Genomic DNA, 17,447 nt, shown 5'->3' on the forward strand with positions numbered 1-17,447 from the left:
AGAACTTTGTTTCAGAGAGTCTTTTAAGCCTCTAATTCAGGGATGTCCAATACATGGCCCTCGAAGCCAAGGCAACTCAATCCTCTTTGTGCTTTGATTTCTTATTTGCTGGTTTGGCCTATTTGGCTTTCATGGGCCTAGAGGTTTGGAAGGGGCTTCCTTGGTGGATGAATGCTGGCCTCAGCAAACCTGAGATAGATGTCACTTAATGGGAGCATTCCCTTATGAGGCAGGTAACGTGATGCAGACACCCGTTGTGCTGACGGTATAGTGCATTGGGCACTTGCCAACCTCCTACTACCGCCTGCCTTGACACAACGCACCCACGGGTGCCCGGTGTGCGAGATGACAGTTGTTGTGCACCAGGCCCTCCTCCGGGCCCCACCTTCCATGCAGGTGAGGCAGCAAGAGCCTGGGCAGCGCTGAAGCCGCTTGTTGCTACGGCCGCTGACGGGAGGAGGGGGGGCCGCCATTTAAAAAAAATAATACATTCCGAGGCATGCTGTTGTCCTCAACCTGTAACTCCCAGCGCTCCCTGGTGCAACCCTACTTGGCTAACGGGGACAAAATCAGGGCAGCTTTGGAGGGGGGGGTGGGGGGCGGGGCTGGTAGAACAGGGAGGTGATGCCATGGACTCGCGTTGCACGCACGTGGTGGAAGATTGTCTTTCTGTTGACGTGTGCTGTTTGGAAGAGCCTTCAGCCCACTGTGCAATGTTTCCCGAACTGTTGTGTGCGTTTGTCCAAAGATCACTTCTCATCATGCAGCCATTCTTAATGCTTTATTTTACTTGGCGCGTGGTTGATTTTACAGGGCCGGCTTCCTGTGAAGTGGATGGCCCCAGAAGCCTTGTTTGATCGGATATACACACATCAGAGTGACGTGTAAGTATGATTTGAATGTCTGATCCACCAGCGAGTGCTCGACACAGCACCTACACCCTGGCTGTATCTTGAGTTTGACAGATGTACGTGGCAACAGCTTTGATATAACGGAAGAGCAACAGCTTGCGTTTATAAAGCACCTTTAACAGCGTCAAGCATCCCAAGGCACTTCAGAGGCGTGTAATCAGACACAAGTTCACACCAAACCAAAGTATTAAGTAAGTAGGGTGACCAAAAGCTTGGTCAAAGAGGTTTTAAGGAGGAAATAACAACAGAAAATCCTGGAAATACTCAGCAGGCCAGGCAGCATCCGTGGAGAGAGAAACAGAGTTAACGTTTCAGGTCTGGGTTTTAAGGAGGGCCTGAGAGGAGGAGAGAGAGAGGCGGAGAGGTTTAGGGAGGGACAATGGGAGAGGGTTGGCGAGAGAAGCTGGCGCGGGCGCAGCGATGGTGCGTGAGGCTCGCCGAGCCAGCGAGTGGCAGCAGACGAGCCTGTGCCTGTGTTTCCTGACATGTCGGGTTCCTGGCACCCGCGGTGCTGTCAGGGAGGCACTGAGGGGCACGGTGGGGGGGAAGCAGTCAGGAGGGAGAGTTGCCGTTAGAGCTGCATTTCTGTCCCCGGAGGAGCTGGGTTACGGTGACGGGAGTTCTGCAGGTCAACAGCATGATGAGGATGAGAGAGGGCAACAACCACTTGCATTTATATAGCACCTTTAACGTAGTAAAACGTCCCAGGGTGCTTCACGGGAGACAAAAAATTTGACACCGAGCCACATGAGATATTGGTGCAGGTGACCAAAAGACTGGTCAAAGAGGTAGATTTTAAGGAGCGTCTTAAAGGAGGACAGAGAGGTAGCGAGGCGGAGAGGTTTAGGGAAGGAATTCCAGAGCTTAGGGCCTAGACACCTGAAGGCACGGACACCAGTGGTGGTGCGATTAAAGTTGGGGATGCTGAAGAGGCCTGAATTAGAGGAGCGCAGCTATCTCAGCAGGGGAGTGAGGATTGGTGGTGGTTGTAGGGCTGGATAATAGGAAGCATAACGCCACATGAGAAAACAGCTGGCCGTACATTCGTTATTTTGTCAGCCAATCCGTCTCAAACAAGCTGCACTCTTATTGATGCCGGATTTTGCAAGATTATACTATTACCTGAGTTATTCCACCGTCAGGGCCACTTAGTCCACGTGGTATAAGAACATAAGAAATAGGAGCAGGAGTAGGCCAATCGGCCCCTCGAGCCTGCTCCGCCATTTAATAAGATCATGGCTGATCTGATCCTAACCGCCAATCTACTATCACAGAACCATCTCCTGAATCTAACAGAATTAGACACATGAAATAGGAGCAGGATCAGGCTACACGGCCCCTGGGCCCGCTCCGCTACCCACAGGGCCATGTCCGATCCGAACCTAGACTCATGTCCAAATTCCTGCCCGCTCCCCGTAACCCTTAATTCCCTTTACTTCTAGGAAACTGTCTATTTCTGTTTTAAATTTATGTAATGATTTAGCTTCTACAGCTTTTTGGGGCAGCATATTCCATGGACCTACCACCCTCTGAGTGAAGTAGTTCCTCCTCATCTCAGTTTTGAAAGAGCAGCCCCTTATTCGAAGACTATGGCCCCTAGTTCTAGTTTCACCCATCATCGGGAACATCCTCCCCGCATCCACCCGATCCAAACCCTTCACAATCTTACATGTTTCAATAAGATCGCCTCTCATTCTTCTGAACTCCAATGAGTAGAGTCCCAATCTACTCAACCTCTCCTCATATGTCCATCCCCTCATCCCCGGGATTAACCGAGTGAACCTTCTTTGTACTGACTCGAGAGCAAGTATGTCTTCTTACGTATGGACACCAAAACTGTATGCAGTATTCCAGGTGCGGTCTCACCAATACCTTGTAGAACTGAAGCAAGACCTCCCTATTTTTATATTCTATCCCCCTAGCAATGAAATCACTTGCTGCACCTGCATACTAACCTTTTGAGTTTCGTGCACCAGGACCCCCAGATCCCTTTGTACTTCAGTACTTTCCAGTTTCTTGCCATTAAGATAATAACTTGCTCTATGATTTTTCCTGCCAAAGTGCATAACCTCACACTTTCCAGTATTGTATTCCATCTGCCAAATCTCTGCCCACTTACTTAGCCTGTCTATGTCCCCTTGCAGGTTTTTTATGTCCTCCTCACTCACTACTTTCCCTCCCATCTTAGTATCATCTGCAAACTTTGATATGTTACACTCGGTCCCCTCCTCCAAATCGTTAATATAGATTGTAAAGAGTTGGGGACCCAGCACTGACCCCTGCGGAACACCACTAGTTACTGATTGCCAGTCTGAGAATGAACCATTTATCCCAACTCTCTACCTTCTGTTAGATAGCCAATCCTCTATCCATGCCAGAATATTACCCCCAATCCCGTGATTTTTTATCTTAAGCAATAATCTTTTGTGTGGCACCTTGTCAGATGCCTTTTGGAAGTCTAAATACACTACGTCCACTGGTTCCCCTTTATCCACCCTATATGTCACTTCCTCAAAGAACTCCAGCAAATTTGTCAAACATGACTTCCCCTTCATAAAACCATGCTGACTTTGTCCTATTAAATGATGATTATCCAAATGTCCTGTTACTGTCTCCTTAATAATGGACTCCAAAATTTTACCTACCACAGATGTTAGGCTAACCGGCCTATAGTTTCCAGCCTTCTGTCTACTGCCCTTTTTAAATAAGGGTGTTACATTAGCAGTTTTCCAGTCTGCCGGGACCTGTGCTGAGTCCAGGGAGTTTTGGAAAATTATTACCAATGCATCCACAATCCCTACCGCCACTTCCCTCAAGACCCTAGGATGTAAGCCATCAGGTCCAGGTGATTTATCCGCCTTGAGTCCCATTATTTTACCGAGTACCACTTCCTTAGTGATTTTGATCGTGTTTAGCTCCTCCCCCCCATAGCCCCCTGTTTGTCCAGTGTTGGCATATTCTTAGTGTCTTCTACTGTAAAGACTGATACAAAATATTCATTCAGTGTTTTTGCCATCTCCATATTTCCCACCATTAATTTCCCGGTCTCATCCTCTAAGGGACCAACATTTACTTTAGCCACCCTTTTTCTTTTTATATAACTATAAAAACTCTTACTATCTGTTTTTATATTTTTTGCTAATTTACTTTCATAATCTATCTTCCCTTTCTTAATCAATCTTTTTATTATTTTTTGCTGTCTTTTAAAGTTTTCCCAATCCTCTATCCTCCCACTAGATTTGGCTACCTTATATGCCCTTGTTTTTAGTCGAATACTATCCTTAATTTCTTTACTTAGCCACGGATGGCTGTCTTTTCTTTTACACCCTGTTTATCTCAGTGGAATATATATTTTTTGGAAGTTGTAAAATAACTCCTTAAATGTACACCACTGATCATGTATCGTCTTACCCTTTAATCTATTTTCCCAATCCACTCTACTCAATTCCGCTCTCAAACCTTCATAGTCTCCTTTATTCAAGCTTAGCACGCTTGTTTGAGATCCAACCTTCTCACCCTCTAATTGAATATGGAATTCAACCATGTTATGGTCACTCATTCCAAGGGGATCCTTTACTAGAACATTTTTAATTAATCCTGTCTCGTTACACAGGACCAGATCTAAGGTTGCTTGCCCCCTGGTCGGTTTAGTTACATACTGCTCAAGAAACCCATCCCTAATACACTCAATGAACTCATCCTCAAGGCAGCCCTGCCCAATTTGATTTGTCCAATTAATATGATAGTTAAAATCCCCCATAATTATAGATGTTCCCTTATTACAAGCCTCAACTATTTCCTGATTGATACTCCGTCCAACAGAGTTGCAACTGTTCGGAGGCCTATAGACTACGCCCACTAGTGTTTTTTTCCCCTTATTATTCCTTATCTCCACCCAAACTGTTTCATTATCCTGATCTTTTGACCCAATATCATTTCTCTGTATTGGGCCTCAGGGCAGGGCGGCACAGGGGGTGACCATCAGGCGGAGCAACAAAGGCAGGCAGGTAGTGCAGGGAACCCCTGCGGGCATCCCCCTTTCAAACAAGTATACCGCTTTGGATACTGTTGAGGGGGATGACTCACCAGGGGAAGGCAGCAGCAGCCAACTTCCTGGCACTGGGGGTGCTCCTGCTGCCCAGGAAGGGGGGAAAAAGAGTGGGAGAGCAATAGTGGTAGGGGATTCTATAGTAAGGGGAACAGATAGGCGTTTCTGTGGCCGTAGACGTGAATCCAGGATGGTTTGTTGCCTCCCTGGTGCCAGGGTCAAGGATGTCACTGAGCGGCTGCAGGGCATTCTGGAGGGGGAGGGTGAACAGGCAATGGTCGTGGTCCACATTGGTACCAACGACATAGGTAAAAAGAGGGATGAGGTCCTGCATCAAGAATTTAGGGAGCTAGGTAACAGATTAAAGAGCAGGACCTCAAAGGTTGTAATCTCTGGATTACTCCCAGTGCCACGTGCTAGTAAGTATAGGAATGGGAGGATAGAGCAGATGAATGCGTGGCTAAAGAGTTGGTGTAGGGGGGGAGGGTTTTACTTTCCTGGATCACTGGGCCTGCTTCTGGGAAAGGTGGGACTTGTACAAGTCGGACGGGTTGCACCTGAACCAGAGCGGGACAAATATCCTTGCGGGGAGGTTTGCTAGCACTGTTGGGGGGGGTTTAAACTAACTTGGCAGGGGGATGGGATACAGAGGGGAGCTGAAATAGGGGGGGATGTGCTGCCAATTATAGAGAAAAAAACAAGTCAGCTTGGTAGACAGGGCAAATATATAAGGGCAAGGCTGGATGGCATCTATTTTAATGCAAGGAGTCTTGCGAATAAGGTGGATGAACTGAAGGTGTTGATAAACACATGGGAGTATGATATTGTTGCTATCACGGAGACATGGTTGAGGGAAGGGCAAGACTGGCAGCTCAATATTCCGGGGTACAGAATCTTCAGGCGAGACAGAGGGGGAGGTATAAGAGGAGGGGGTGTCGCAATATTAATTAAGGAGTCAATTACTGCAGTAAGGAGGGATGATATATTAGCAGGGTCCTCTAATGAGGCCATATGGGTGGAGCTTAAAAACAAAAAGGGGGCAAGCACTTTGCTGGGAGTGTACTATAGGCCTCCAAACAGTCAGGGGGAGATAGAGGAACAGATATGTAGGCAAATCTCAGAGAAATGTGCAAATAATAGGGTAATAATAATGGGGGATTTCAACTTCCCCAATATTAACTGGGATAGTCAGAGTGTGAAAGGCTCAGAGGGTGTAGAATTCTTAAAGTGCATCCAGGAGAGCTTTTTGAGCCAGCATGTAGAAAGTCCTACAAGAGAGGGGGCGGTACTGGACCTAATTCTCGGGAATGTGGCCGGCCAAGTGGAAAAAGTGCTAGTAGGTGAGCACTTTGGTGATAGTGACCATAATATGGTAAGATTTAAGGTGGCCATGGAAAAGGACAGGGATGGGCCGGAAATAAAGGTTCTAAATTGGGGGAAGGCCGATTTTAATAGGATAAGGCAGGATCTGGCCAAAATGGATTGGGATCAGCTACTTGTAGGAAAATCCGCATCGGAGCAATGGGAGGCTTTCAGAAGGGAGATTGAGAACATACAATGGCAACATGTTCCCGTAAAGGTCAAGGGTGGTTCCAAAAACCACAGGGAACCTTGGATGTCAGGGGATATACGGGAATGGATTAGGAAAAAAAGGAGGGCTTTTGGTAGATACAAAAGGCTAAAGACGGAGGAAGCCCTAGAGGAGTACAAAAAGTGCAGGGGGATACTTAAAAAAGAAATTAGGAGATCAAGGAGGGGCCATGAAATAACACTGGCAAGCAAAATAAAGGAAAATCCGAAGATGTTTTATAAGTATATTAAGGGTAAGAGGATAACTAGGGAAAAAATAGGGCCCATTAGGGACAAAAGTGGCAATCTGTGTGTGGAGCCGGAAGATGTAGGAGGGGTTCTGAATGAATTTTTTGCGTCTGTTTTCACTATGGAGAAGGACGATGTAGACATAGAAATAGGGCGGGGGGACTGTGATATGCTCGAACATATTAACATCGAGCGGGGGGAAGTATTGGCGGTTTTAGCTGGCCTAAAAATGGATAAATCCCCAGGCCCGGATGAAATGTATCCCAGGCTGCTGTGTGAGGCAAAGGAGGAGATTGCGGGGGCTCTAACACATATATTCAGGACCTCTCTGGCCACAGGGGATGTGCCAGAGGACTGGAGAACCGCTAATGTAGTACCATTATTCAAGAAGGGTAGTAGGGAAAAACCGGGGAACTACAGGCCAGTGAGCCTAACATCAGTGGTAGGAAAATTATTGGAAAAAATCCTGAGGGACAAAATGTGTCTCCACTTGGAGAGGCAAGGATTAATCAGGGATAGTCAACATGGCTTTGTCAAGGGAAGATCATGTCTGACTAATTTGATTGAATTTTTTGAGGGGGTGACTAGGTGTGTGGATGAGGGTAACGCAGTGGATGTGGTATACATGGATTTCAGTAAGGCCTTCGATAAAGTCCCGCACAGGAGACTGGTCAAGAAGGTAAGAGCCCATGGAATCCAGGGTGCCTTGGCACATTGGATACAAAACTGGCTTAGTGGCAGAAGGCAGAGGGTGATGGTCGAAGGTTGTTTTTGTGACTGGAAGCCTGTGGCCAGTGGGGTACCACAGGGATCGGTGCTGGGTCCCTTGCTGTTTGTGGTCTACATTAATGACTTGGATATGAATGTAAAGGGTATGATCAGTAAGTTCGCGGATGATACAAAAATTGGTAGGGTGGTAAATAGCGAGGAGGGTAGCCTCAGTCTGCAGGACGATATAGATGGGTTGGTCAGATGGGCGGAACAGTGGCAAATGGAATTTAACCCGGAAAAGTGCGAGGTGATGCACTTTGGGGGGACTAACAAGGCAAAGGAATACACAATGAATGGAAAGACCCTAGGCAAGACGGAGGGTCAGAGGGATCTGGGTGTGCAAGTACACAGATCCCTGAAGGCGGCGGAACAGGTGGATAAGGTGGTAAAAAAGGCATATGGGATACTTGCCTTCATTAGCCGAGGCATTGAATATAAGAGCAAGGAGGTTATGATGGAGCTGTATAAAACACTGGTTAGGCCACAGCTGGAATATTGTGTGCAGTTCTGGTCGCCACACTACAGGAAGGATGTGATCGCGTTAGAGAGGGTGCAGAGGAGGTTCACCAGGATGTTACCAGGGCTGGAGCGCTTCAGCTATGAAGAGAGACTGGGCAGGTTGGGTTTGTTTTCCTTGGAGCTGAGGAGGCTGAGGGGGGACATGATTGAGGTGTACAAAATTATGAGGGGCATAGATAGGATGGATGCTGAGGAGCTTTTTCCCTTAGTAGAGGGGTCGATAACTAGGGGGCATAGATTCAAGGTAAAGGGCGGGAGGTTTAGAGGGGATTTGAGAAAGAACTTTTTCACCCAGAGGGTGGTTGGAGTCTGGAACTCACTGCCTGAAAGGGTTGTGGAGGCAGAAACCCTCACAACATTTAAGAAGCATTTGGATGTGCACTTGAAATGCCATAGCATACAAGGCTACGGGCCAAATGCTGGAATATGGGATTAGATTAGACAGGGCTTGATGGCCGGCGCGGACACGATGGGCCGAAGGGCCTCTATCCGTGCTGTATTACTCTATGACTCTATGACTCTACAGTGATTCCTTCCTTTATTAACAGCCTCCCCACTTGCTTTCCCGGCTTCTCCGGTGCTGCAGTGAGCCGGTCCCGTTATTGTGAGGGTGCGACTCAGCCGTCTCCCCACTTAATAGAAACTCTTCTTGCTCTTCAGCTGGTCCTTCGGCGTGCTACTGTGGGAGATCTTCACGCTGGGCGGCTCCCCTTACCCCAGCATTCCAGTGGAGGAGCTCTTCAAGCTGCTGAAGGAGGGGCACAGGATGGACAAGCCCTCGAACTGCACCAACGAACTGTGAGTAAAGCCCCCGTCGCACCGAGGGAAGAATCATGTGTGGATGACAAAAGGCCTCCCCTTCTCCGCCCACACACCCCACCCCGGCCCCCGCTCCCCCCTCTCAATAGGCAAGTGACCGATCGGCCATGCCACCATGTTGAGGCCCTGACTAGAGGTCGGGGTTCACCTAAGAATATAGAGGGTCAGACACGACCGAGCTCCTTGTGACAGTGATCATGGAGGAAGGACTTTGGTGTGTGTAGCGCCACGCGTGTGCAGCGCCACATATAGCAAATGAGATGACGGACCAATTCATCTGTTTTTGCCGGTGTTGGTTGGGGAAAACTCACTGCTCTTTGACGTAATACAACTCACTATGCACTTGGTTGAGCATAAAGCAAGACTTTAATCAACTTGTTTCAGAACATGGAAGTCTAGTTGTATTTCACTAGCTCCTTGTCTTTACAAAATGTCCCTGGCAAGCTGGGGCCCACGCCCGAGTATTTATACTCCTTGGACAGCGCCACCAGCTGGCCGTCCAGCGTTATTTCATAAGTAGTTTCTTGATGATGAGATTTATAACATTCTTCAAACAGTGTCACGGGATATTTTATCATCTACCCGAAGGGGCAGGCCGGGGCCTTGAGATGATGTCTCACCCCAAGGATGTCATCTGTGACGGTGCAACAGGCCCTCTGTTATGTGCGTGTGTATGTGTGTTTCTATACAACGGTCAACTTGAATACGTTTACCTGCTCAGACAAGTGTGCCGACTAATCTGACATTTAGGTCCTCCGTGAGCCCCTTGCTGTGATGAACAAGCCTTTTTGAATCCCGGTGCCAGGACCTGACCGTTCGTCAGTGGAAGAAGCCAGGGGAGAGAGCACCTCAGCAGCAGGAGACCTGAACCTACCCGATGCGCACACAGCATGCATTGAGTCCTGCTCAGCTCATTTATTTATTTGGCTTTATTTTTGTGCGAGGCGATGTGTTGACCAGGAGGAGGGAGATGGTTTACAGCTGAACAGTAACCTGCTTCTCTCTCTCCAGCACTTGGCATCCAACAAAAGCACCAGGCCTTCCCACGGCTGGCCCTTGCGCGGGGTGGGGGGGGGGGCCGGGGGGAGAATGCAGGGGCTTCCCACCCCCGACCCCGGCAATGTCCTTTACCTAACTGCGCGCAGTGGCATCAGGAGCAGCCCTGCCTGCCCACTGCATGTTCTGACTGGGTTAGCAGAAGCCAGCTAACCGCGGTGCCAGCCTCAAGAGACGTGGCAACACCTTCCCGGGGGTGTTAACTGGATAAAGAAGTAGCAGAGACCTGCAGACAGTGCAGCGGTGCCCAATCATGCAAGGGTATTCTCAAGTCACGTTGTCTACCCGTCTGACTGGAGTCCCGAGTGCCCGAGTGTTGGCTGCCTGGCACACGAGAGTGGCTTATCAGGTGGTGAGGCTTGAAGTGTTTCTACAGATAAGTTTGAAATGATAATAAATGCCTCAGAGTGTAAACTCCGAAACTGAGAACGCGATGCGTGCACAGCAGGCCTGCCGGTGTCCAGAAAGATGAGAGAGAGGTTAAGACTGGAGTGCATCATCAACCCTCTGGGCCAAATTTTAATTTGACTTGTCACGGTCATCTAAATTGATTCAATTTACAGTTAAATGTTTCTGCCCCTTTTAAAAAGGGGGCACCCGCAAACTCTTCAAGTCGATGGCATTGTCGCCTTTGCTGAATTAGCAAAAAGAGGAGAGATCGGTTAAAGGCTTCCGGTCGAGGCCCTTCAGGGGCTTCTGACCAAGGGTACCTCCCGAAACACGAGCCTGTCCCAGCTTTTTGCGGATGCCGACAGGCCTGATCTGCTCCTGTCTCCACGCTGGGCTCCACTTTGGGTGCCTGGCCTTCTGTCCAATTCGCACCAGCCACTTGGCGCAGATGCTCAACATGGGCAATCTTACCAGAGCTGGTGGGAGTGTGGAGTCAGTCGTTCATCAGACGCCGTCTCACCCCATTGATGGGGATAGGCTGAGCAAGTGGAAGTGCTTGAGTTTTTTTTTCAGTAAAGCCAACAAGAGACTGGTCTTCTTTCCTCACATTTGATCGTAATCAGGACCGTCCCACCTCAAAGGATCGCGCTCAATCCATTGAGCCAAAAAACAAATCTAAATGAGGGAAAGGCAGACTAAAAGTCAGGCTTTTCTTGTCGAAATTTTGGTGCTTTGCCCCTTAGAACTGGGGGATCTTCATCCAGTGCCGTGCCGCTCATATCGCGGGCCAGCTTTGGAGGAAGCCCTTTGACCTCATCCTTCCAGAATGCCAACCTGTCACAGAATCCAACTCTTTCTTAAATGACTCCAGTGTCGAGACCTCGACTGCCCTTCCTAGCTTAACAGAACCTCCAGTTGTTGCTATTTGAACAAATCCACTTCCTCTTCAAGGCTTGAGTGTTGGCCGTGCTGTGCAGTGGACCTCTTGCCTTGTCCCCGGGCGGGCTCCTGCTTCACAGGGTGATGCTGTTTGCCAATATTTACCCAGCTTCCTCTCCTGCGTTTGTTCCTGCCCAGATACATGACGATGAGAGACTGCTGGCACGTCATGCCGTCCCAGCGGCCAACATTCAAGCAGCTGGTGGAAGACCTGGACAGAATTCTGGCGATGACTTCGAATCAGGTGAGAGTGCATTTTTGTGCGAGTTCAAGGCGCTGAGCCACAGCTCCAGAAATGTGTGCGGCACCAATGTGAGGGCCACGCAACCGGTACGGCCATATACTCTGTCCTGTTTGTGTCACCCCGTCTGACACTGACTGGATTTACAAGAGGGCTGAAGTTCAGCAACGCTTGGATGCGCCTGGTGTTTCCCCCCCCATCCGTTGAGTTCCTGCTGGCGACCATGTAGTAGCAGGAGGGTGAAGAGTGAGAGCAGCCGCTGTCCGCCTTGGCCAAGCCCTCTCGGGAACCTCACCCAAAGTGGGTCATTCCTCACTTGTGAAGCCATGCAGTCAGTGTCAGCACGTTATGGTATCATGGGGCGGGGGGGCGTCCCAGTGTCCACACCAATGCACCTCACCGGGTCGTTGTGTAGCAATCCAGAGCAGGAACCGAAAGGTCATCAACCTGACACGTTAACCCTACCTCCCTCACTCCACCTGAGTTGCTGAGTGTTTTCGGCATTTTCTGCTTTTATCAAAAGTGGAGCTAAGTCCACGACGCCAAACGGCTTGCGATTTGATGTTTCTTAGCACCGCGTCGGCCAGCTTAATCTCAGGCCTGTCAGGCGCGGGTGTTGGAAACAAAATGTCCAATTGGTGCAGTAGTTGGGGGGGCTTTTCTGAGGCTGGAAGAGCTGAGGGAACTTTCCCCCGCATGACCCAACTATGCCTGACGCTGACACTGGGTGAAGAAACATTTCCATTTGCCGGCTTCTTGGGATAATATTTGGTTTAGAGAACGGGAATGCAGAAATGCATGTCTTCAACCATCTTAAACAGAGCGTTGCAAAGAGGAATCTAAGGAGGTTAAGTATACAGCTGAAAAACAAGGAAATAGAAAGGCCATTTACAGAGAGGGCTTGTAACGGTCTGGAGTATGTGTGGTTAGCAATCCTTCAGAGTTTGGTTGGCTTAGCCAAGCCCACTTCAAAAAGCCGACAAGCCAGACTTCCAAATATATGTCCTGGTGGAGCCTTTCAGTTCCTGGCTAGTCAGGGCGTTTATTTGGAGATTTTGTTCATTGTTTATTTTGTCTATTGGGTTGCAGGAATATCTGGACCTGTCGGTGTCCTTGGATCAGTATTCTCCCAGCTTCCCAGATACCAGAAGCTCCACGTGCTCATCCGGCGAAGATTCGGTCTTCTCCCACGACCCGTTGCCCGAAGAACCGTGCCTTCCAAAGTACCCGGGACACGTCAACGGAGGCCTCAAGAGGAAACAGTGAGAGAGGGTCGCCTTGTTCTAGTCCAGCCGAACTCCTTGAGATGTCATTTCATGAAGTAATTCTGTTATTCAATGAGTCAAACCTGGTTCCTCTGCACACTCGTGCAGCAGCCTGTGTATATTTGGTGGTTATTGTCCTTGGAGGCCGCTCACCATTGTCAACCAATAACTCGTCAATGTTTTTAAAAGAAAAAAGCAATGAGCCATTCCTTGACGTGGCCTTGTCAATCAAAGCCTTTCTGGACCCACCGTGGAAGGACTGGCATTGTATGAAAGCCTTCAGGAGCTGATCTGGACTTTGCGAGTTGCAGTCTGGATGTTGAGCAGTTTTCCCTCCCGACCCCTCTTTCCCCCCCCCCCCCCCCCCCCCCCACCCCTCTGCCCCGTGTCCCCTCAGTGATTTGGCTTGCAGAGTCTACAGACGCTAAGCTGTGAGGTTATTGAGCTCGAAGCAGCCTTGCGCGTACAGATCTGCTCAAACCCGGTGGACTTCGGGAAGCGTACAGCGGACAATCGGCCTCCCCCCTCTGGGGAGTGGGGTTGGGGGGGGAAAAGATCTCCACTCTGTGTGGAGGAGTCCGATGACCTTTAGAAAGGATCGCAACATTGGACGCGGTGGGGTGAGGGGAAATCTTCCATTTTGAGCAGGCTCCCGTGCGCTCTTTCGCTCTGGACTGCACTGCAGTCACCGACTGCTCCTCCCAGTGTCTTATGACTGGGATTCTGGTAGGGGAGCCAATGGGCACAAGGTTATGGATGGTATCCTGTGCTTTGTAAAATTGAGAGCTCAACGCTGAATCACAGGGTGCAGAAGACGGCTCGGCGTACTTTGTAAATATAGCCAAATATGTATAAATATAAATATATTTACATGAAAAGTCTTTTTTTTGTAAAGAAAAAAGGTGGTTACCAGGATTTGTGCCGGTACGGATTAACATATAGATTCTATCGCCTGACTGTACCAGGGAACCGTGCTCGTGTTGTGGCTTTGTTCTGTGCTTGGGGCTGTTCTACACGCTGGCACTAAGGAGGGGTGCGGAGATGGGGGCCGTTCTGGTGCTGAACTTTGGATTTGCCATAAATAAATGAATTATATTGGACCTGAATTTGCTGTAGCGTGGGTATAAGCATCAGCAGAAAGAGGGGCAGAACACCACCCCTGGAATTGGCTGGTTGGGCTGCACTGTTTGCACACACCAGTCGCTGGACCTCGCTGTCGACTCAAAAGCAGCCATGGAATTAACATCTTTAAATGGTTTGTTTTCTCCGCTTGATCTCCCGTGCGCTACTTGTTTCTCCCGAGGTGAGGAACTAGGCAGTCGACAACAGCTTGCATTTACGTAGCGCCTAACCCGTCCCAAGTCAGTCGGCAGACTTCCATGGGCACCACGGTGCTTCTCTCAAGGGGAGGGATGGAGAGAGAATGGGACGCAGAGTTGCCCCGCCTCACTCGAGGACCTCCCAGCACCTCTGAACTATCCCTTTCCCGCTTGCCCAGCCACGCCCCCACCCCCCCCCCCACTCCCGTCTGTGTCTCGGTGAAGCACTTGTCCCTCCTCACGGAACCTTCACCCACCAGTGCGACCATCTTCTCTAGGGTCTGGTTGTGGTGCTTGCTGGATTGCGTCCGTCACCGTTCCTTTTGAACACAGGAGGCCCAAGCGGTGTTTCCAGTGAGGTTCTGGGAAAAACCGGGGCCCATTCCCGATTTGCAGCGAGTCCCAAGTGACCGATTGCTAAGAATGGTTGTGGCGAAGTCCATTGAACAATTGATCTCTCTCGTGTCACCCTTTGAACTGGCAGTGGGCATGCCACATTGCAGCTTCATCTCTCACTGATCTCAAACCAGCGAAGGGCCTGTCTCCACTTTTAAAAAATGCACAGTGATAGACTAGGGCCCAAACCTCCCCACGCATTGCAGCAGTAGCTGTCGGCAAAAGAAATGAAAGCCAAACGCTCAGCCGGCTTTAACCGCGATGCTTCCGAAAGGTAGGAGGTGCTGTTCCATAGACGCCAAGTGGCCACTCTTCGTGTTGGAGATGAGACAGTAAGGCTGTTCACCGCGGGCCAAGGTTAATGCTGTCTTCACCAGCCTCGCCCCCCACCAAGTCCTGGCGTCCACTGTCCGGAGGAGTTGGCAGCAGGCGCCCTGATACTTTCCGCTCATGAGCCCGGAGGGTGGGGTGCACTGAGCAATGTTTCCCCCAAAGGTGCGCAGTCGCGCACCAATCGGGCGGTCCCACACGGGCCGCTGGAAGATACGGGGCCACGCAGCAAATTTAAAGGAATCGCGCACATAGACCGCAAATTAGAGGGAACATTAGCGCTGAGGCCAATCAATAAATGCAAACCGGACTGGGAATCAAAGCTGAAAATGCCCATCTGCTTTTGGTCAGATTCTACCCTTTACCCACTGAACCATCAGGAGTTTTATGCCAGGTGTTTGGATGATGGAACTACCCCCGCCCCCCCCAATTATACAGGACAGTCAGTGTGAACGAGGTATGATGGTACTGCCACTTTGCGGGTAGAAGGGAACAATGTTATCTAGCTGAAGTTGCTACAGACAGGAATCTGCAGTCCACTCGTGCTCGTGGCTCCGACGCCACTTTGCTTATCGTAATCAGCAGCCACAGGCAATAAAAATAAAACACACGTTGCGATTCTTGGCAGCCGAGTTTCCGAGGGGAAAGGGATGGGGCGGGGGGGGGGTGGGGAGTAGGAAAACAGCAGCGCGTGTGTGAATGGAAGTACTGTGCTGTGCTGTACCATACCGTACTGTGTGTGCGTTCCCAGCTGGTTGTGGTAGAGAAAGGAGCAGTAAGGCTTTGCCAAGTCACCTCTTCAAACAGACTCCAAGCCCTTAAAATTGATGTTTTTTTGAATCCAGTTCCTTTTAGCCGCCATTGCGAGTGGAACGTGCTGAGATCTCCTTCACCTCTCCTTCCCTTCTTCCTCCCCCCATCACCACTCAGCCAGGCTGGCAGCCAACTACTCCCTATGCTATATGTCTTTAACAGTGATTGTGGATAAGGTGGAAAGGTTCATTAGTTGACTGCAGTCCCTGACCAGAGTCAATTTTAAATAGAATCGTAGAAATTTACGGCATAGAAGGAGGCCATTCGGCCCATCGTGTCTGCGCTGGCTGGAAAAAAAGCTATCCCGCCTAATCCCACTTTCCAGCTCTTGGTCCGTAGCCCTGTAGGTTGCGGCCCTTCAAGTGCCTATCCAAGTACTTTTTAAATGTGATGAGGGTTTCTGCCTCTAACACCCTTTCAGGCAGTGAGTTCCAGAACCCCCACCACCCTCTGGGTGAAGAAAGTTCTCCTCAACTCCCCTCTAATCCTTCTACCAATTACTTTAAATCTATGTCCCCTGGTTATTGACCTCGCTGCTAAGGGAAATAGGTCCTTCCTATCCACTCTGTCTAGGCCCCTCATAATTTTATACACCTCAATTAAATCCCCCCTCAGCCTCCTCTGTTCCAAAGAAAACAACCCCAGCCTATCCAATCTTCCCTTATAGCTAAAATTCCCCAGCCCTGGCAACATCCTCGTAAATCTCCTCTGTACCCTCTCTAGTGCGATCGCATCTTCCCCGTAATGCTTCTTTCAAAGCCAGGCCACGACAGTACCTCAGTTACCATTTCCATGCACAGCCTCAATCACGCAGTCACAAGAGCCGAACATCAGCTGCTGCTATAGAATCGTACAGCACAGAAGGAGGCCATTCGGCCCATCGTGCCTGTGCCGGCTCTTTGAAAGAGCTGTCCAATTAGTCCCACTCCCCCGCTCTTTCCCCACAGCCTTGCAGATTTTCTGCTTTTCAAGTATTTATCCAATTCCCTTTTGAAAGTTGCTATTGAATCTGCTTCCACCGCCCTTTCAGGCAGCGCATTCCAGATCACAACAACTCGCTGCGTGAAAGAAATTCTCGTGCTCACTGGTTCTTTTGCCAATTACCTTAAATCTGTGCCCTCTGGTTACTGACCCTCCTGCCAGTGGAAACAGTTCCTCCCTATCACTCATTGCACATTTGGGCTTGTGCCCCCATATGCATAATAGTCTCCTTGTTCCATTGATCCACAGCTAACAAGAGTAGGGGGAGCGGGTGAAGAGACTGTACAAAGGAAAGGGGGGGCATCTATAATGAGGTTCTCTACCCCAGACTTCATTAAAGGGCGCTGTATAAAATGTATATCTACGTCTTAAAGGGAGCAGTTGTTCGCAGTGTTGGTCGTGTTCATTTCAAATGTAATAAAGATCGATCTTGTCCAAGTTGATTTCTCCCCCTCCCCGTGTCTGCTGTGGCTTAAGTGTAAACCAGCAGTGTGACCGAGGCGATGGTCGTGTGGCCAAACCCGGAGCCAGTGCTGGGTAGACTTTCTCTACGTTGTGTGGGGATTCTCGATGGGAGCACGCTGTTGGGTGTCTCGAAGATGTGTTGTACTTTGGTCCAAAATATGTGCATGAGTAAACCTGCTATTACCTAATTTATTGGTTTTTTAAATAAAAAATGAAATTTTTTTTCTTTTTTTTTATAAATGTTTACGCCGGTTTTAAAGTTGACCTGTAGTTATTCTCATATTTACCTTTTTTTGTGATTAAATTTCTTTTAACATTTTATTTGCCTTTTTTTATCTTGTTGGTCTGTCTGTGGGCTTCTTTTGG

The 17,447-nt window shown here is 49.3% G+C and overlaps 1 protein-coding gene across 4 annotated transcripts in view; it reads left to right on the forward strand.

Annotated features, from left to right (window-relative positions):
• Window positions 1-17,400, forward strand: part of LOC147097976 (fibroblast growth factor receptor 1-like) — a 268,534-nt gene extending 251,134 nt beyond the window's left edge. For all 4 annotated transcript variants that reach the window (XM_085971154.1, XM_085971157.1, XM_085971155.1 and 1 more), the window contains 4 exons: window positions 814-884; window positions 8,728-8,865; window positions 11,410-11,515; window positions 12,602-17,400. In XM_085971154.1, coding sequence (XP_085827280.1) covers window positions 814-884; window positions 8,728-8,865; window positions 11,410-11,515; window positions 12,602-12,778 — 492 coding nt within the window. In that variant the 3' untranslated portion in view covers window positions 12,779-17,400. The remainder of the gene's footprint in view (window positions 1-813; window positions 885-8,727; window positions 8,866-11,409; window positions 11,516-12,601) is intronic.
• Window positions 17,401-17,447: the final 47 nt, after the last annotated feature.

The sequence above is a fragment of the Somniosus microcephalus genome, chromosome 30, assembly GCF_052327205.1.
Source record: "Somniosus microcephalus isolate GS21.2 chromosome 30, FLI_Smic_1.0, whole genome shotgun sequence".
NCBI lineage: Eukaryota > Metazoa > Chordata > Chondrichthyes > Squaliformes > Somniosidae > Somniosus > Somniosus microcephalus.